The sequence below is a fragment of the Sorex araneus genome, chromosome 3 (genome assembly GCF_027595985.1).
Source record: "Sorex araneus isolate mSorAra2 chromosome 3, mSorAra2.pri, whole genome shotgun sequence".
Classification (NCBI taxonomy): Eukaryota; Metazoa; Chordata; class Mammalia; order Eulipotyphla; family Soricidae; genus Sorex; species Sorex araneus.
Window position 1 is genome coordinate 204,623,278 of NC_073304.1, and position 21,988 is coordinate 204,645,265.

At 39.8% G+C, this 21,988-nt stretch overlaps 1 protein-coding gene across 5 annotated transcripts in view; it reads right to left on the reverse strand.

Annotated features, from left to right (window-relative positions):
* The window catches only part of RPS6KB1 (ribosomal protein S6 kinase B1), a 57,126-nt gene that overhangs the window by 17,697 nt on the left and 17,441 nt on the right, over positions 1-21,988 (reverse strand). For 3 of the 5 annotated variants that reach the window (XM_055130139.1, XM_004608607.2, XM_055130140.1), the window contains exons 4-13: positions 21,899-21,967; positions 15,664-15,811; positions 12,477-12,534; positions 10,917-11,017; positions 8,175-8,265; positions 7,899-7,989; positions 7,087-7,194; positions 6,752-6,814; positions 6,491-6,568; positions 3,848-3,955 (exon numbers count right to left, since the gene is read on the reverse strand). In XM_055130139.1, the coding sequence (XP_054986114.1) occupies positions 3,848-3,955; positions 6,491-6,568; positions 6,752-6,814; positions 7,087-7,194; positions 7,899-7,989; positions 8,175-8,265; positions 10,917-11,017; positions 12,477-12,534; positions 15,664-15,811; positions 21,899-21,967 (915 nt within the window). Of the gene's footprint in view, positions 1-3,847; positions 3,956-6,490; positions 6,569-6,751; positions 6,815-7,086; positions 7,195-7,898; positions 7,990-8,174; positions 8,266-10,916; positions 11,018-11,573; positions 11,836-12,207; positions 12,282-12,476; positions 12,535-15,663; positions 15,812-21,898; positions 21,968-21,988 lie in introns of those variants that run through there. The other 2 variants (XM_055130141.1, XM_055130142.1) reach the window with 2 other exon arrangements.

Consider the following 21,988-nt stretch of genomic DNA (forward strand, 5'->3'; position numbering starts at 1 on the left):
CAACATTTCATGATAACTTTAAAACTTGCCTCTGCCCTACAAGACACAACACTACAATATGTTATTACCTGAGCCGTATAAAACAAAAGTTTGAGAATAAAGTTAGTGACGAGTCCAGTGAATTAAGAAATAAGAAAAAAACTTCCCAGTTTTCAAATGATTATTTTTACCATATTCCATTCACTCTAAAGGCACTTGAAAGAAATGATAAAGGATAATGACAAAAGAAACAAAATGAGGGGCTGGAGCAATAGCACAGTGGGTAGGACATTTGCCTTGCATGCGGCCGACCCGGGTTCGATTCCCAGCATCCCATATGGTCCCCCAAGCACCGCCAGGAGTAATTCCTGAGTGCATGAGCCAGGAATAACCCCTGTGCATCACCGGGTGTGACCCAAAAAGCCAAAAAATAAAAATAAAAAAAAAGAGGTATATGTTCATGTGAGGTAAATAGCATGTACAGTAATCAAATAATCAAAAGCACATATAATACTTAGGCAAAATAATATGCAATGATGAACATTAAATATATTACCATCTTATATCAAAATTTAGGAACCAAAGTTTGTCTTGCTAACATGGTTTCAATCCCAGGCACTCTATATGGTTCCCTGAGCACCACCAGGAGTTATCCTTGAGTATGAAATCAGGAGTAAGCCCTTAAAATCAACAGGTGTGCAAACCATCACGCCCCCCCACCCCAAATCTGTTTTATTTTTCTATCTTCAGAGACAGTATAAATCAATAAAGGGGGAGGAAGGATGGAGAAATAGCACAGCACACAGGGCGCTTGCCTTATACACAGCCAACTGAGTTCCATCCTGCCATCCCAATACAGTTTCTCAAACACTGCCAGGAATGATCCCTGAGCACAAGAGCCAGAAGTAAGCCCTGAGCAACACCAGGTGTGGTCCTTAAACAAACAATAAAATCAATATGAATACTGACAGGTTAAAAATCCCCCACAAACTTAATTAAAAATCCATAGGAGCCCAAGAGATAGTTTAGTGGGTAAGGCACTTGCCTTACATGTGGCTGACTTAGATTAAATCCCCGATAACTCATAAGGTTCCCCAAGCACTGCCAAGAGTAATCAAGAGCTCAGAGTCAGAAGTCCTGAGCATTGTCAGGTATACCCAAAACCCATAATAAATAAATTAAAATTTTAAATTCATAGAGGAGGCCTGAACAATAGTACTTTGGGTAGAGTGTTTGCTTGCCCTGCATGTTAGATCCCTAATAATCCATATGGTTCCCCAAGCCCCTCAGGAGTGATTCCTGAGCACAGAGTCAGGAGTAAGCCCTAAGCATTGCCAAGTGTGGCCCAGAAACAAACCAAAACAATTTTTTTTAAAATCCACAGCTGTTTCAGAAATACAATAGTTATACTGAGCTATTTTCCTACTTTTATGACTTTTACATTTTTTGGCTGAGGGACTGCATCAGACATTTTTTTTAATTTTTAATTTTATTTTTATGAAATGTGATCCTGTGGTGATGCATGCCACCAGCATTACCCCGACCTCCAGGGTGCTTCCGGTGTTTGCCGATGCGGCCGTGGCCATGGCTGTCGCTCGAGTTTTCAGGTCTTCCTCAGTCTGGACGACATGTTGTCCGGTGAGAAGAAAAATGTGTTGGGCTAGAGTGATAGCACAGCAGGTAGTGCGTTTGCCTTGCACGAGGCTGACCCAGGTTCGATTCCTCCGTCCCTCTCAAAGAGCCCAGCAAGCTATTGAGAGTATCTCGCCCGCACAGCAGAGCCTGACAAGCTACCCGTGGCATATTCGATATGCCAAAAACATTAAGTCTCACAATGGAGACATTACTGGTGCCCGCTCGAGCAAATGGATGAACAACGGGACAACAGTGCTATTTTTATAAAATTGCTCACAATACTTGATTACATTTAATATTCGAACACCAATCCCATCACCATAATACCTTCCCACCACCATATTTCCATCCCAAACCCCAAATCCTGCCCCCCGAGCAGACACAAAATAGTTTCTTATTGCTTGTTATGAATAATTCACTAAAAATGAGACAAAAAAGGTTTCTTAGAGGAAAGTGGGTGAAGATTGTTGAATTTCATCCAGGAGCCACTAAGCCCTTCTATAAGATATGATTATTAACATGCTGTTAAAGGTTGAGTCTTGTGTGCTTATTATCTTTATCTGTATAAATATATTTCCCCCTAAGATTGCTTGCCTTCTACTTTAAACCCGATCAAATGTGGTGGGCTACTCTTGGTATAGTGGTGTAAAGTACGAGATGTCCTGCAGCCGCAAATGTGAACATGTGGAAAGCGGCTGTGAGCATGGTGGCCCATTGAGTTTTGGAGGTTTTCGGTTGCTGGGGTTGCCCTGGATGAAGCAGCCTGGTGAGGGGTTCAGCAGCATGGCTATGGCCATGTTTTATGCTCTCTTCAGAGAGATTTATATTGAGTCTCTGGACTGTGACCATTAATGAGATTATATGGTGTCAGTAGCAGCTTGTGGGTGTGACTGCCAAGCCACCAGAAAAAGGGGGGCGATGGGAGGAGGGGGAGGTCACCCATTCCCAGATCAGTTGAACCTGGGGTATTCAGTCACAAGTCCCACATACCTAGGTTTTTCACATCAGACATGTTAATCAGTGGCCCATCCACAAAAGGAATCATATACTCCAAAGAATCATATATTCTTGGGGATGGAGCAATAGCACACCAGGTGGGGCATTTGTCTTGCATGCAGCCAACCCGGATTCAATCCCCAGCATTCCTTATGGTCACCTGAGCACCACCAGGAGTAATTCCTGAGAGCAGAGCCAGGAGTAACCCCTGTGTATCGCCGGTGTGACCTCTAAGAAAGAAAGAAAATAAAAGAAAGGAAAGGAAGGAAGGAAAGAAAGGAAAGGAAGGAAGGAAGGAAGGAAGGAAGAAAGAAAGAAAGAAAGAAAGAAAGAAAGAAAGAAAGAAAGAAAGAAAGAAAGAAAGAAAGAAAGAAAGAAAGAAAGAAAGAAAGAAAGAAAGAAAGAAAGAAAGAAAGAAAGAAGGAAGGAATGAATCATATATTCTTACTCTAATTGCAAAAATGAATGCTGAGGGGAATGTAACTCATTTACCTTGCATGTGTGAGGCCCTGGATTTGATCATCAGCAACTCAAAATAAGAAATAGCACCAGAGAAATTGTACAGTAGTAAGGGCACTTGCCTTTGCATGTAGCTGACCTGAGTTCAATTCCTGGCAGCACATATGATTCCCTGAGCACTACCTACCAGGAATAATCCCTGAGTACAGAACCAGGAGTGGGCACTTCTGGGTTTGGCCCCAAAACTTTAAAAAAAAAAAAGAAAGAAACAAATGGGGGCCAGAGAGGTGGCTGGAAGGATTGAGCACAAACTTTGCATTCAGAGGCCAGGATTCAATCCCCAGCATCTCATGGGTCCCTGAGCACCACCATGAGTGAGAGAGAAGCATAAAATAGATCCTACACACTGCCAGGTATGCCCCCCCAAATCTAAAGCAATGAAACACAATGCTGAATTATGAGACTAGATTTTATAGATAACAATAAATTATAAGGCGATACTTTTTTTGAAAAAACCTTTCAGGGGTCACTTGTCTTGCATGCAGTTGATCTGGGTTCAATCCCCAATCCCCTGTACACTGTTTGGTCCCTCGAACCCCAACCGGAGTGATCCCTGAGCACAGAACCAGAAGTGAGCTCTGAGCACCACCAAGTGTAGCTCAAATACCAAAATAAAAATAAAATAAATTTTAAAATATAGCTCAGGTTATCCACATGAAATGGAAGTACATAACCAAAGTCAAATTTCTCACAGTTATGTGGAAATTCTTTCACTTACCAGAAAGACCTGGTTGGCACTTTCACTGAGAGTTGAGTCATCTGGGCTGTCAACAGGTGTCTGACGTGTAAACTTTGAATCAAACTGACTCACATCCTCTTCAGATTGCTTTATGAGAAACAAAATGATTAGAAAATGATGAATAGTCTATACTGTACAGATCAATCAAATGCAACACATGCATATGCACGAGAAGACTTTACAGACAGAACTCACAGGAACAGAATGTAATAAAATAATTTTACCAAGAGAATATCAATATGGACAGAAAATAACCAAGACAAATTATATTTTCAAATTTTAAGCATTATTAAAATAGATTTCAGTACACAGTAATTGAGCCAAAAAAAAATCTGAAGATGGGAGGCCCAGGGATACCTGGATGCCTCCACTGCATCACTGAGGTCCTGAGTTTAATCCCTGGTAGTGTGCGACAACCCACACAATAGCAAAAAGAAATCTGAACATTAATCTTCTAAGCTCAAAAGGTTTCAATCTGACAAATCCATTGGCTAAGTCCCATTTTAGAGGTGATTTGCCTGGTTTGTAATCAGCCTGAAAAACTACTGAAGCATAAACACAAAAGATATTTGTAAAGTACTCTAGCTAAACTTTCTTCCCATGGCTTATTTCATTATTTTTAAGATTTCTCAAGAGTAAATTGTCAATCCTGCTTATCTATATTTTCTTATGAAAGAATATTACCACCTAAATCTAGCCACCAGTCTGTTTCTTTTCTTTTTGTATGGTTTTGGGGCCACACCCAATGATGCTCGGGACTTACTCCTAGCTTTGCACTCAGGTATCCCTCCTGGCAGGGCTAAGAGAGCACCATATGGGATACTGGGAATCAAACCCAGGTTGCCTCATGTAAGATGAAGGCCCTACCCGCTAGACTTATCTCTCTGGCCCCAGATCTGTCCATTAACTCACTCTATCTGAAAAACATCACACGTGGTCATGCAAACAACCTCAGGAGGGGTGGGGAGATGGCTCCAAAGGCAGAAGCATATGCTTTCCTGATACCAAGCAACCCCACCAGCAATAAAAATCAAAATTCAGGAATTAACATGAAGAAGTACCCAATGTCTAGAGATAGGAAGGGAGACAAGGAAGGAGAAAGGGAAAGAGGGAAGGGAAGAAGGGAGGGAGGGAGGAAGGAAGGAAGGACGGAGAGACATCAATAAAAATAACAGCAATGGACTAAAACAAAAATATACTGAAAGTTTTGAGTTTATATTTTTTAAAAATCCATTAATCAATTTTGGAAACTGCTAAAGAGCTAAATCATTATTTTGAAAATCAGGAAAGGAACACTTATCCTTTATCTACTTGAACAGTACTATGGGTAACCTACCACTGATGTAAAAGTTGGTTTCTGTATCTTTGGTGGAGAGCAGTGCTCAAGAGCCTTTCCCAGTGCTATTCAGGGGGATCAAGTGGTACAATGGATGAAACTCGGGGCTCCCACATGCAAAGATCGTATTCCAGACCCTTGAGCCATCTCCCCATTCTTGAGACTTTTAATTTTCTTTTTGAGCTGCAGCTAGCAATACTGTAGCTACTCCCAGCTCCATACTTGGGAAGTGAGGGATACTACAGCAAAGCATGCTCCCTAGACACCCACCTCCTCCTGTAGAAACAGTGGCATATCTAGCTCACTTCCTGTAGGTTTGGGGACTACACTTGGCTGTGCTCAGGGGACCATAAGTGATGCTGGAGACTAAACCCAAGTTCACCACATGTAAAGAAAGCATCCTACCCCCTGGAGCCAGCCCATTTTTGCAGTGTTGGGGATCAAATCCAGGAACTCACACATTAAAGGCAAGTACTCTAACCCCGAGTTTCACTTCCAATCAACCGTAATCCCAGAGTTTGTTGTTTGGCCACATATGGTGGTGTTCAGAACTTACTTCTGGCTCTGTGCCAGAAATCACTCCTGGAAGGGATGTCAGGAACATATGGGGCCAGGGATTGAACCCTGGACAGCCATGTGCAAAGCAAGCACACTAGCTCTAGATTAAAATTTATTTAACCAGCCATGTTTTTAACCATCAATATTTCTGTTTGAATTTTTTTACTCTACAAAAGTAGAAAAATAAAAGTTACAGCTCAGAATGCCTTTCTTGCAAATATATGGTGGTGAGTTCAATTTCCTGGTCCAATATTTACCATCAAACTTGATACTACAGCTCTGTTGTTTGTGCTTGGCCACACTGTCAGAGTGTGATCGCCAATGATTTCTGGCCACACCAGTCAGGTGTATGTCAGCACCACACAAAGGGCTGTGAGTCCTGATGAGCACCACTGCCAGGAAGCGGGGACCCCTAATAATCTGGAAAGCAACTAAGCAACTAATGAATACTATGATTCATCTTCCGGGTGAGCACTACAGACAGAATATGTGTGAGCACCACAGATGCTCACTTAAGTGTGCAAGCCAGGCAAATACAGTTTCAAACCCCACAACTAAAGACATGCAGTCCTTGGCAAGTACCTCAGCCAAGTGTGCAGACCCTCACAGGTATGTATAAGAACCCAGGTCATCACAACATCAAGAATAACAGTAACCACAACAATGAAGGAAGGAAAAAGGCATAGAACAGCAGATCCCTCAAATGAAATACTTTGCTGCCTGCATACCAACAGAGGTTTAAATGGGGGCTCCACCTTCCGAGCCAGCAGTTCTTCCCAATTAATATGTCTGAAGAATGGATGAGCCTAAGGGGGGAAAAATGGGGCAAGAAGTCAAGAGAAGACTTGGCAGGATTCACAAATTGACTGCCTGTTGAAGTTAAAAATTACAAAATAGGCTATACATAAAAGGAACTACATACAAGCTATCACAAATTCATAAAATTAGCATCATCTTCCCCTCAAACCATCAAACATGCCAATTCCTACTTGAACTTCTCCAGCATCCCCAGGACCAGCTCCAAGACGAGAAGCAGCATTTCTTTTCAGCAGCTTTAGGGGAAAAAAGAAAATTGATGAACCTTACTTAGTCAAACTGATTATTTCTTCTTCATAGAATACAACTACTGTGCCATGAGAAAGTATCGTTAATTACTCAAAATATTGTTTGGGATTAAAAAAGAGTCTTTAAGTGTATACTTTGTTTTTAAGACTAAAATTTTAAATTCATTATCGGGATGAGTCTTTATTCAGAATAGATTTTAAATTCTATTTAAATCCTAGTAGTTGAACTTTATATTTGTGTGTCTGTTTAAAAACCTTACCTTTTTAAGCAGATCTCTGGCTTCTTGTGTGAGGTAGGGAGGCAAATTGAGTTTACATTTGAGGATTTTATCAATTGTTTTCTTTCTATTCTCCCCTGTGAATGGGGGCTAAAAGTAGAAGAGAGTGAAAAAAAAATTAGTATATAAAATTTCAAATAACAGAACTGTTCATTTCTTATGTCAGTTATGCACAGAGATCAGAAATTTGTGATATAAAAAGGGCTACTAAAAACCTACAGTGATTAAGCAATAGGACAGAGGAAACTGAGAAGTCTGGGGAATACTGGCTCTCACTATTCACTCTCTATAAGATATTTGGTAAGCTAGATATGCCACTATTTCTACATTTATATAATAAGGGCAGTATCTATTATACATCTGCTTCACAGCACTGCAATGACATGAGTAATTTAAATAATTTATATTTTGTGTTTGGATTACACCAGTAATATTAGGGCCTTACTTCTGGGTCTGTGCTCAGGAGACCATATGCGGTGTGAACATGGGTCAATCACATGAAAGACGGCATTCCCCACTGTACTATCTCTCTGAACCCAAAATAAGTTTTAAAAAGTAGAGGAGCCTATACTAATAGAGCACTATTCGTGTTCAATTTTGGAAAACAACTTCAATAGTAACGAGACATAGGCCTTGGGTTCAATCCCTGGCATTAAAAATAAATAAATAAATAAATAAAATAAAAAAGCACATGAAGGGATCTTTTATGATCCCTTCATAATTAATTATAGTAAATTAATAACCATCTGGAACAAATCCTAATACATGCATGCAACTTTGAACTGTGCACCTACTGCTCCAGTCAGCATGTCATACATTAATGCTCCCAAACTCCACCAATCCACAGCACGATTGTGGCCACTTCTCATCAATATTTCAGGGGCCCTACAATGAGAAAAACAACATATCTTAAAAAAAAAAAAAACTCCCATTTACTTACCATCTAAAGTGGAATTTATAAAAAAGACAGAACATATTGTAACAGAAACTTTAGCACATCCTTACTTTAATAGATAAAAAGTTAGCTATTACCACCAAACCACTTATATTTCTTTCAAAATGAAGCTCACATGTATTCTATTGTTCCACAAAATGTGTGTGTCACTGTTCCATCATGAATAGATTCTTTGCATAATCCAAAATCTGTTAGTTTTACATGACCTACAATGAAAGATTATAGCATCATTATTAGATGAATTCTAAGTTTGCACAGTGTTTGAATGTAACATCTAAGACAATAATGTACCCTTATATATAATTTTCTCTTCCTTAACCTATTTTTGAAGACTCAAGAACAACCAGGGTGCTCATAAAATGGAATTTTAATTATTTACTATTTAAGGTCAGCATAGAATCAGTCATCTTTTGTCAAAGATAGGATTTTATCCAGTAAAAAAGAAAACAGAGAAATAGTAAAATAGCTTGGTAAGGCTTGAACTTTCACCTATTACTCAAAACACTTTACCATTTTATGTGTGTGTGGAAGTATGGATGTTGGTCCACACCAAGTGGTGTTCAAGGCTAATCTTAACTCTGTGCTCAGAATTTGTACTTAGAGGATGACATGGGCAATCAAGGAATCCAATGAACCAGAATCATCAACTTCACTGGCAAGGCAAAAGCCTTACCTTCTGTATTGTTTCTTTGGCCCTTGAATGCTTTACACCATTTTGAGATTATTTAGTCCTGGGGAAACTTCATAATAACCTGTTTAAATATATAGTTCTAATATATTCTATACATTCTAATGGTATAGTTAAATATTCCTCTAAAACAAAAAACTAAAAGAAAAAAAGAGAAAAAGAGATGGACTCATCATCATCTCTGATCCAAAAAGTGAAAAATACACCATCTTGTACAAAGAAGTTTTCAGTCAAATTTAGTCTTATTTATTATTAGTGATTCAACAATCCCAGGGATGGCCCTGGATTGACACCTGGCAGCATTTTTTAAAAAAGGATAGAAAAGAGACCAGAAAGGTAGTACAGCAGGTAAAGTGCTTGCCTTGTATGTGATCAAACTGGGTTCATCTCCAGCACCCAATATTGTCCCTTTATGCCCATCAGGACTGTTCCCTAAGTGCAGAGCCAAGCAAGAATAAGCCCTGAGCTGCAAGGTGTAGGCAAAAAACTGAGAGGAAAAAAAAGGAAAAAGAAGAGCAAGAAGAAAAAAAAAATCTAGTCGTCCTACACTTACAGGCTTATTTCAGAGAAAAGGCAATGAGAAAATACATACTAGGGGCTGAAGTGATAGTACAGTGGGTAGGGCATTTGCCTTGCACACAGCTGACCTGAGTTTAATCTCAACATCCCATACGGTCCCCCAGCACTGCCAGGAATGATTCCTGAGTGCAGAGCCAGGAATAACCCCTCAGCATTGCAGGGCATGACACAAACCACCACCCCCCACAAAAAAAAAAAGAAAGAAAGAAAAGAAAAGAAAAAGGAAAATGCATACTACATTGACAGAAGAAATCCCAACTTTATTTTCATAGAATGATTTGATACACCCAAACTAATGTATTAAAGAAATCAACTAGCTACTTCCCTATTCCAGCGTTTATCTTAGAATTCAGATCAGGAAGTCAGAGAGATAGTACTGCTGGTAAGATACTTTGCATGCTTCTGACCTAGATTGAATCCCCAGTAACTCATGAATCCCTGAGACTAACAAAAGTGATTCCTGAGCACAGAGCCAGGAGTAAACCCTGAGCATCTCCAGATATGGCCCAACCACTCCCCCTTCTCCCCTGAAAAAAGGAGTAGAACTCAGATCAGAATTCAGGTTTGGGTTAAGGGGGTAAGCTGGGAGAGAAGGAGATATGTAGACTGCCTTAATTTTTCAAAAAATGAGAGAAATCACAATTTGAAATATTTATATAGGCATTAACTGTCCACACAACAAAACTGTTAACTACCTTAAGTAGCACTATAAACATCTGATGATCAACAGTTTACAGCAGCCCTGTTTGACAGATTGTTCCTTGGGAATACAAATGAACTGTGAAGTTTATGCAGCCCAAACCATTTCAAATACACTGAACTGTCTGTAGTTGTCTGTAGCTGTAATCAAGGCTGACTTTGCTGTACAGAGTATTATAATGCCTATCTGATTTTTGTTTCCACTACAAACAATAAGAATAAACTGATGCCTATTAAATGCTTTATTTCCGAGACCATCATACAATATTTTTTTTGCTCAATTCTAATCCTTTTCCTTTCTTAAAACAATAAAATTTACCTCCCAAAAGTATTTTTTATAATACTTATGTACTTTCAGTATTTAATAAAACTCTATAAAAGTTGTCACTGTTTAATTTAAGGAACAAATAAAAATTTTAATTTGTATTACTTTCTGGCTCTCCATACTTTATGGAATGAAAAAGAATGACAATCTGGTGCTGGAGAGACAGTACAGCAGGTAAGGTGCTTGCCCTGCAAGCAGCCAATCTGAGTTAGACTCCTGAACTGAGTTAGATCCCCAGCATCCCATATGAATCCCTGAGCACAGCTAGGGACTAAGAGCCTTGCTGGTATGATTCAAAAACCAAAACCAAAACCAAACAAACAAAAAAGGATGACAATCTATAAAGAGTAAGGATTAAGAAAAAAAAAACAAAAAAGTTAAGTAAACAATTTTCCTGACCCACTCATCAACCTTGTATGTAAATACTTAAATCTAAGCAAATACCGTAATTTCTAAAGGAGAAATGTACAGACAGATGTGTATGGGACTTTGGAAATAACCGTGACCTATGTGGGAGGATTTGAAGGTGATTATTTACTATAGAATTGTTTACAGTATATCTCCACCTTGGTGATTAAGCATGATATTCTCCGGCTTCAGGTCTCTGTAGATGATCCCCTTTTGATGTAAATGCCCCAAAGCCATGGAAATTTCTGCCAAGTAAAAGCTGCAAACAAAAGTGATTTAATAAAATTAAAAAGATTAATTTACTCAAAGCAGCTTATGTATGGAGCAAAATTCCTTGAAAGAAACGGACATGCACCAAAGACCAAAATTAGTGGGGGTGGGGGTGGGTATGGGGAAAAGAGATGGCAAAGGGTGCTGCCAAAAGGCATGGATACGTTTATGTTTCACTTATTTAGTGAAATTATAAATTGCTTTGTTTCATTGTTTGAAATGCTAAAATTGCAAAGTACAAAATATGCCAAACTGTCAATGGTCATGTTTTTGTTCCATCTAAGAACTGGGCCAATAGTCAATGAGACCAAAACAAATTTTCTCCCTCCCACCCCCAACTTTAAAATCCCCTAAGAAATAGGAACTTCGTTATTCTCAAAGATTAAGTCTTAAGTGTCAAAAGGTTCCTTAATACTTGACCCTTACCCACCCCCACTTATCCCTTATGTAATACAGCTGCATATTTTTAATACAGCTTATACCCACAGTATTTGCCCTCCCTCTTGCCAGCCAGCCCACAACTATAAACTGTGTGACACTCAAATTTATCTACCTCAAAAGAATAAAGGGCTGAGTCAACCCTGTCTGCATTCCAATAGCACAAGGCACTGCAATACTGGCTGCATAACAATGTTGCAATGCTGCAGATAACTCCAGCATGGAGAGGGTGTGTCCTAGAGGACTGAGGCAGTTTCACAGCCAGCAGGACCACAAACACAGCCTCCAAGATGGCTCAGAGAGCCTCCTCCAAAAAAGGGCACTTCATCCCTAGGGCTCTTTAAATGCAGCTTCAGTGTTAGAAAAGGCCTGAAATCAAACAATGGAATGCAGTTTGGTAATTAAGGTAGGGGGGAAAAAAACATTTAAGTGTTTTCTATTCAATTAATGTGTAGGATAAATTGATTTACTGTTACCCATAGTCATCTCACAAAAGGATGCTCATATTTTTAATTTAAAGCAGATACCATCCTAAGAAACAAAAGAGGAGGGTAGATCCCATCCTGGCCATAGAATCAATCCACAGATGATGTGTGCAGGTTTACTCACTTCCCTAAGACTGCACCTTGGGAATTGGAAAGTCTAAAAGAAAAAGAGATGATTTCTGATACTTTCCATTGTTCCACACATAAATTTTCACTAGAAAACCACACTCACCCACAGCCAAGGCAGGCAGCTTACCAATTCAAGGAAAGAAAGCCCCAATGAGAATGGTTCTGTAAGGAACTGGCGTGAAGAGGCGGTCCACCCAAGGCCTGGGAGCAAAGGAATGATGTGACCTCTAATAGTTGCCAAGTCCCAAAACTGCTTCTCCCCCTTGAACTCCTGAGAAGCTGACTGGCTCCACGACAATTTATTGAATCATTTGGCTGCCCACAGTGAGAACAGTACTTTGCTTTTAATTATATGAATCATTACCTGAATCCAAAAGAGCAAAAAATTTCACTTACCAGGCTGTATCTTCCATAAATATTCCCTCTCTTTCTAACTGCATAAATAGTTCTCCTCCTGTAGAAAAAAATATTGGAAATAAAACCACCTTACTTCCAATCCACTTCGAATGGAGAGTATTTGGGCTTTACTTTTAATAATAACTAAAAATATCAGCCACTAAAAAGAGTGGGGGAGTGGCAGAGGGGTGGAGAGAGAGAACAGCAGGGAAAGTGCTTGATGTACATGGTCTCCACTGGTTCCCCAGCACTGTTAGGAGCTGGGAGTGGCTTCTGAGCAGGTCTCTCTCACACACACACACACACACACACACACACACACACACACACACACACACACACACACACACACACACACACACACACACACACACACACACACACACACACACACACACACACACACACACACACACACACACTCTCTCTCTCTCTCTCTCTCTCTCTCTCTCTCTCTCTCTCTCTCTCTCTCTCTCTCTCTCTCTCTCTCAAAGGTTTGGAAAAAAAGGATAAAATTTAGGGTATCCTGGACTGGTGCTGGACAGGCTCCTCTGAGTTTGTATTCAGGGGCTACTGTGGACTCAAGTATGGCTCCCGGTGGTGCTTAGGAATCACACAGTGCTGGGGATGGAAACTGGGGCCCACGCATATGAAGCACACACTCCAGTCCTTTAAACCATCTCCTAGATCCACTGTGACAGTCTCTTAAATAGTTCAGAAAAGGAGTCTGGAAGACGGCTCAAAGGGGAGCACATGTTTTACATGCAGAAGCACTGGACACCATCCCTAACAATGTATGGTCCCTCAAATGCCACAGAAAGTAAACCACAAGCCTCATGCAGGAAACAGGCACAACAATAGCAGTGTATATATTCCCAAAAATCACATACATACACAAAATTAAAGAAACAAAATAACACTTGGGGAACCTAGCTGGGTGAATTATGTGGGCATTCTCTGCACTGCTCTAGCAACTCCATTGTACAAACTTGAATAAACTCCATTGAATAAACTTGTCAAAATAAAGTTAAAAGAAAACAAATGGCAACAAAAGTTACTAAACGCTGGTGACTAAATTCTATAGCTTTCTATTCCCCGAAAATACTTATCATATACATACAGTGGTACCTGACCATTTCCCCCACCTCTGGTGAAGTTTTCCTTTTATATTTATTATGTATTTTAAGAAGGTACTTTGAAATTATTGACACCACATCACTTCATCAGGCTTTCATATTGTTTTAACATACGCTGATACTGATTTCCATGTTACAGGATATTAATTTTTTTTTTTTAAGAAAACTAAAATTTGGGGATTGGAGATAGTACAACAGGTAGGGTATTTGCCTTGCAACCAACCAACCCAGGTTCGATCCCCAGCACCGCCAGGAGTAATTCTTGAGGGCAGAACCAGGAGTTACCGCTGGGTATGGCCCCAAAACCAAAAAAAAAAAAAAAGAAAACTTCAATGTGTTTGCAGGAAATAGAGATCCGTGATCCATTGATTGTTGCCTGAAATAAAGATCATATTTGTCAAAGTGAGTGTCTTCCATCATATCTCTTTTACCATTTAGGTGGCACTCTACTATAACGAAAAACTTTTCCTTCACTGCAGACTCATGTTTTGTTTGTTTGTTTTTGGTGATGATGGGGAATCAAAAATAAGGACATCACATATGTGAGGCAGGTGCTGTTTGCTGAGCTACACCCCCACACCCCTCCCACTCCCCCTCCCTTAGATTCTCAGATAGCCATGGTTTTTTTTTTAACGAGGCTGCTACCAGATTTATCCAGTTTAAGAATACAAAAACAATAAAACATGATTCTTCACTAATTTGCAAGGCTGCTTTAATTATGTATTAATCAATCTAAACTAGTAAGCAAAATATTATAAACTTTAAATTAGGACTTTTTTTAACCTTCAGTAGATGTTAAACTTAGATTTCTAAAACATTTCAACTTAGAATAAAAATACTGCTGAAAATAGAAAATTCTGAGTACTCAATTTTGAAACGATTTTTTAGGACTTTTTAATTTTAACTAGCTTTTGTTTTTGGGCTCCAGCCAGTAATGCTCAGGGCTTACTCCTGGCTCTGCACTCAGGGATCACTCCTGGCAATGCTACAAATGTAGCTCAGTGACACATTAATCACCTGCTTTGCATGTGTAAGGCCCAAAGTTCATTTCCTTGCACTACATGGTCCCCTAAAACTCTTGGAAGTAGCCCAGAGAGGGTGTAACCCAAACCACTGCTACCCCCCCAAAAAAAAATTTAAAAAAGGAATTAAAATCTTAAAAAATAAAGATGCAGTTTTAAAAATATTAAGTTTCCCATGTCAGTCTAGAAAGAAAACGTAATTTAATTTTTCGGTCACACCTAGTGGTATTCAGGGCCGATTCCTGTTTCTGTACTCAGGGATCACTCCTGGAAGAGCTGGGGTGCCAGGGATTGAACACAGGTCAGTTGCATGCAAGGCAAACACCCCATCATTGTACTGCAGTAGAAAAGAACACTTTAATGGATTATTTGAGTTAGAGTAGCTTACCCAAGTATAGTCAAGTTGATAGCTCTATGTTAAGTAATGCTCTTTGTTAAATAACTGAGTACAAAAGGGATTAAAACTAATTTACAGATGAGGGAAAAAAACTTGTAAATAGGGACACAGAGAGAGAGAGTACAGGGTTAAGGCACTTACTTGCCTTGCACACTGCCAACCTGTCTGATCCCTGGCATTTCATATAGTCCCCTGACCACCACCAAACACAGTCCCTGAACACAGAGCCAGGAGTAAGCCCTCAGTACTGCTGGGTGTAGTAAGAAAATCAAACACCAAAAAGAAAAAAAAATGGTAAAAATGTTCCTATGTCTGCACGGGCCAAAGAGATAGAGTGTTAGAGAACATGCACTGCTCACAGGAGTGCCAGGTTCCATCCCTAGAGCCACCGGGAGCAACACCTGAGCACTGAGCAAGACAACCACAGCACACGGCTAGGTCTGTTCCCACAACAAAAGGACATGTAAGAATATTTGTCCACAAAGAAGAACAGTTAGTCACATCTGAATTCCTTATGTCCATATTATTTTCCAATTTTAGGAACTATTTGATGGCACTGAGAAAAAGCATTTTTCCACTGAGCCAGTTTCTGGAGTAAATGTAAACAGTTACACTGAATTATATATACTAACCACTAAGATACTCAAGGATGAGGTAGAGTTTTCCACCAGTCTGAAAGGCATAAATTAAATCCACAATGAAAGGATGCTTTACTTCCTCCAGAATATTCCGTTCTGCTTTTGTATGAGCTGTATCTTTAGCATTTCTTACGATCATTGCCTAAAGGGAAAGAAATAATTTATAAGAACAAAACATATTTTATCCCATAGTAAATGGAATTATTTTGTGCTTTTCATGCCAATATTAAACTATTAATTATGGTTCTCACTAAAGATGGAAATAAGGTGAAGATACTCACTTTTTATGTTCACCTGCATTGTCTACATTTTTTGTAGTCAATATGTACAGGAAAACCAAAAGGTTAAAAAAAAAAACTCTGTACAGACATCTTGTTTAGTCGTCTATCACTAACTATTGACCCTTCTATGCTGTTAAACTCCATACCAAGAGAAAAGAAGTAATGGGAGCCCCCCACCCAGAGGAGCCCAAATCTCAGGGAAGAGAGCTAAGACAAAGGAGATCAGTCTAAGGCGCTGCAGCTGAACAGGATGATTCACTGAATCTGACTGAAATGGCAAGAAGTCTTCCTGAAAATGGTGATCCAAAGCTGTATCACAAAACGTTGTAAGATGATATGCAAAGGGTGAAAAAAGGAATCTGCAGTGAAAAGAGGATCAGTGGAAGGATCAGAGAGATATACAGGGGCTTCAGGAATTTGCCTTGCAAGGCTGCCAATGCTGGCTTAATTCTAAGCGCCAGATATGGCCCCCCAAGTACTGCCAGGAATAAGCTCTGAGAACTGCTAGGTATGGCCCCCTGAAAGCAAACAAAATTATTTTTTTAAAAAGAGGACTATACAACAAGCCTTTTGGGAAATCTCTATGTAGTTCAGAATGATCATAAGTGGGACAGAGAGATAAAACATGGTTAAGATGTTTGCTGTCAACCTGGGTTCGATTCCCAGCATCCTATACAGTCCCTCGAGCACCGCCAGGAGGGATTGCTGAGTGTATGAGCCAGGAGTAACCCCTGTGCAGTGCTGGGTGTGACCCAAAAGCAAAAAAAAAAAAAGAAAAAAGAAATAAATTACTCAAAACCCAAACACACACACTCAAAAAAAGAAGATAAGAACCAAAGTATTGAACAGTTTCTGGAAAAAAATAATTTAATTTAAATTAAAAAAACTAAAAATTCATCTTCTTATGGTTGCGGTAATAGCTTAAATGAATGGAATTCCATGCTTTGCATCAAAGTCCTGGGTTCAATCCATGGCACCATGTGGTCCCCTAGCACCACAGAGAGTGACATTTAAACAATGAGCTAGGAAGGAGTAGCCTCCAAGCACACTAGGTGTGACTCAAAAATCAAATTGGGCTGGAGGGCCATTTGAGTTTGATTCTCAGCACCCCATTTGGTCCCCCAAGTATCACCAGGAGTGATGTATAGTATAGTATACTGAGCATAGTAAGGGTAAACCCTGAACATCATCGGATGTGGCCCCAATACAAAACAACAAAAATTGGGATGAAGGGAGAGCTCACCAGGTTAAGTACATGCATTACATGAGAGATGCCTGGGTTTGATCCCCAGCACATTATCCCTTAGTACCCCTGGGAGTGAACTCCAAGCAGGAATAGGCTCCATGGAGAGCCACGTATAGCAAAAAATAATTTTTTTATTAAAATAATGCTGGTGGCATTTGCCTGCATCTCTGCGTGAAATGTGTGCTTCCTTTCTTTTACCCTATGGCCCCTCAGCTGGTATCTGACTCAGAGGAGCACTTTCTAACTTTAGGGCATACTTCTTCATTCTGGGGAAATGGCCCGCCATCTCTGGTTGAGATGCGTACTTTGCTCTTTCTTCTCTGGAAAAGGCCCTGTTCTCTTCTGAGCACATATTTTACTCTCTTCATCTCACTTTCTTCACACTACTTTACACACACACACACACACACACACACACACACACACACACACACACCACCCCAACGCACACCACTGTATTTTTAAGTTGATACTGATTAATTTCATTAAAAAAAATTTTTTTGGTGTTTGGGCCACATCCCACCATGTCCAGGGATGACTCGACTCCTGGCTATGTGGTTATGGATCACTCTTGGCAGGCTTGGGGATATTACAGGTGCCTGGGATAGAACCCAAATCAGATGCATGCAAGGCTCTACTCTCTATACTATCTGCTGGTTCCAATTGTCTTTTCTTTTTTATTAATTTTTAAATGAAGTTAAGATGGTTTGTTACATTCAAAATTCCAACACCAATCCTACCACCACTGTACCTTCCCATCACCATTATTTCCAATTTTCCCAAACACCCCTCAAGCCTACCCCTATAATCTATTTTATATTGCTTGTTATAAATAAATAACTTCCTACAAACGATCAAGGAACGTTTTCTTAGAAGAAACCGTGTGATGAATGTTGTATTGCACCATGGAACCCTTAAGCCCTTATATAAGAGATCACTAACATGTCATTACAGGTGTAAGCCTTGTGTGTTTATATTTTGTTAATCGAGATTGGTTGACTTCTTACTCCACATCCCATCCAATGTGGTATGTTACTTCTGGTGTATAAGTGATGTAGAGTTTGAGATGACGTGTGATTGCAAATGTGACCAGGTACTCCAGGAATTAAAAAATTTTGAATGGGTTGATACGGTGAGTTAAAATTTTAACTAGAGTGTGACATGGGTGCCTCAGATAACTCAGCCTGGCATGGGGTCAGGAAGCATCTCTGCAACTTGTTGATCTCTTTCGAGATTTATATATGGGTCTCTGGATCATGGCTGGTTAATGAGCTTATGTGGTGACAGAGGCAATTCATGGGTGTGACTGCCAGACTTCCAGAAGAACAAAGAGATGAGGGAAGGTAGACCATCCCTGACTCCATGAGAGGCTCCAGTTGTCTTTTAATGAAGTTTTCTACAGAGATTTGCAGGATGCTTTCATTAATCAATTCCCAAAAGAACAAGTCACACAGAATCCACCTTCAGCAAAACTAGGAAACACATGTAGCCCCACATCTCAAAAGGTGAAGACAGAGAGAGGTTAAAGTAGTACTGCATGACTAAGGAGATATGACAAGAAAGAAATTCATTCCTTCTTCAGACACCTAACAGAATTCAAAGATTGAGGTGGGCCAGAGAGATCATACAGAAGTTAAGGTACTGGCCTTGCACACAGCCAACCGCCAACCCTGGTTCAACTCCTAGTATCCCATATGGTTCTGCCAGGCGTGATCTCTGAGCACAGAGCCAGTAGTAAGTCCTGAGCACCTCTGGGTTGGTCCAAAAACAAACAATCAGAAGTGATGCTGGGAGCACGGGTTACTAGTACAGTATATACTCTGCTTAAGTACAGCTCTCTGGCACACCCCAAAAACCCCCAATAACAACAAAAACAAAAAGAAGATAGAAAACTAAAAACAAGGTTATCTAGGAAAGTTTGTATATGGAACATTCAACTAAGTGCAATTCCAAGAGAAATGGAAGAGGTAGAAGTTTTCTGGGACTTGACTAGAAGGGATAGAACAGCAGGCAGCCTTGCATGTAGCCAAATGGGTGTTCTCCCCAGCACCCCAAGTGACCCCCTTCAAGCACTGCCAAGTCCTTGAGTTCAGAGCCAGGGTTAAGAGCTGAATACCACCTATGGGTCCCTGCAGAACAAATAATGAGGTAGAAATTTACAAATTTTTTTTTTCTTTTTTGGGTCACACCCAGCTTTGCCAGGGGTTACTTCTGGCTCCAAGCTCAGGAATTACTCCTGGTGGTGCCTGGGGGACCTTATAGGATGCCAGGGATTGAACCCAGGTCAGCACCTACAAAGCAAATGCCCTACACCCTGTGCTATCAGTCCAAAAAATACCAAAAAATACTATTTTTAAAATTTCACTTAAAAGAAATTGATTCTTAATAGTTAAAACATGTGTATGGTATATAATTTAAAAGTCACAAATGGATATATAGTAAAAGTAGGTCTCCCTCACTTCTTTTCCATTCTTGTGTTAACTACTATTTATTTATTGGGCACAAAAAATTATCAGAAATTTTTTCTAGAACTGAAAGACAAACTAATTTTTTTTTTTGTGTAGTGTTAGGAATCATATATGCAAGGCAAGCACTTGATCATAGAGCAACGTCCCCCAGTCTCAAAATAAAGACCCAAGAAAAAGTTAAAATAAACTTATATAAGAGCCCAAGCAGGATAGACACAACACTATAATTAGAACATTAGAAATAAAACTTTAGGAGCGGAGCAATAGTACAGTAGGTAGGGAGTTTGCTTGCAGGTTCGACCCAGGTTCGATGCATGGCATCCCGTATGGTCCCCCAAGCACCGCCAGGTGTTACTCCTGAGTGCAGAACCAGGAGTAACTCCTGAGCATCACTGGGTGTAGCCCAAGAAGCAGAAAGAAAGAAAAACTTGAAATATTTTCAAAAAGAAACAGATCTGTAAAAGATCTGTTATTATCTTTTAATAACATCAAGAGATTTCTAACAGAACCACTCAAATCTTGATGCAAATGAAGCAAAGACCTGAGACAAAATTATTTTCAACTTTAAAACCATATATAAACAAGAATAAGGATATAAAGAAAAAATTCCCAGAGCAGAGAGGCAGTATAGGGGTTAAACTTGCCTTGCATGCAGTAGATCCAACACCACATGGTACCCCAAGCACTAACAGGAGTGCCCCCACCCTTACCCCACACAAAGAGGTAGGAGTAGCCTCCCTCAGTTCTGGACTCCAAACCCAAAACTAGTAATAATGAAAAGGAAATTCTCAAAAATGCAGTATTTAAAACTTTTTGATCTTTGGGGCAGGGAGAGAGCTCAAAGGGCTAGTACATGTCCTTTGCCTGCTAGAGGCCTGGGTTCAATCCCTGATAGTACATAGTTTTCCAAGGACCATGCCTGGAGTGGCCCCCGAGCACTGCTGGGTGTGGCCTAGAAACAAAATAGAGACAGAGAGATAGTATGAGATAGTACAGATAGTTAAGGCATTGGCCCAGCTTACCCAGGCTCAATACCTGGCATGCAATACACATAGTCTCCCAAGAGTGACCCTTGAGCACAATGTCAGAGTTAAGCTCAAGCACAGCTGGGTGTGGCTCTCCCCCGCCCCAAAATATTTTAAAAACTAAAACTTTGTAAGTAAATTTTTTATCTTCATGTATGCTTCATACGCAGGTTCTAGGGGCAAGAGCGATAGTATAGTGGGTGGGGCACTTGCTTGCATGTGGCCAACCTGGGTTCAATCCCAGGTATGCCATCTAGTCCCCCCCACCAGAAGTAGCCCAGCCCCTATCCCGGCAAACAAAACAAAACAAAGCAAAACAAAAATTCGGGCTCTAGAAGATGATCCAAAATAAGGAAACAAAGACTGCAAAGATAATTAGCAGGTAAAATGCTTGCCTTGCATATAGAGGGTACTGGGGTTCAACCCCCAGCATATGGAGCAATTCCTGAGCACAGAGCTAGAAATAAGCCCTGAGCACTGCCAGCTGTAGCCCAAAGATAAACACGAAGAACAAAAGCATAGATTGAGAAAAAGAAAGATAAAGGATAAAGATATGAAGGATCCAACATTGAAGGAATCAAGGGGATTCCTAGGGCAAAGTTCAGCTATGATTCCTATCCTACAGAGCAACAAGTACAGATGGGAACAAGGAAATAGTTTATAAAATGTCTCCAGAAAAATAAATAAAATTGGTAGATTAATAAGTCTGACCACAGGAAAAAATAACTGAATTTCTATAGTTTGGGGAAAGTATAAAAATAAAACAGCATGTTTTTAAAACAAAGCACAATCAAAGATCAGAAGAAGAAAGGAGTAAAATAGGAAATCAAAACGTAAGTCTAAAACTACTGAATTAAGTGACAGTATTACATGATTACTGAGGAACATAGAACCCAGAACAGAGTTCAGAGAGTTCAGTTAAAAACTTAAAATGCTCTTCTCTCCACCCTTTCCAAGAAAAAAAAAAAAAACAGAACTAACAACAATGCAACATATCTTACATTCTTAAAGAAATAATTATGTCAGGAATATATTTTTCAGTGAATCAAAAATGCAAATTGCATAGCATCTAGGAATATAGTAGGACGCTGGAAACACAGCTCAAGGGTTGATAAGTGCACACTTTGCACACAGTCACTTGAGCACTGCCCAGTGTGCCATAAAAGAAAAAAAAAAAAAGAATATGGTTGGGAAAGAGAAAGAAATCACCTTTTTAAGCACCTTCATGGCAAATATTTTCCCAGTATTTGCTCCTGTTACTTTTCGTACTTGAAAAACCTAGACAAAAAAATAAAATAT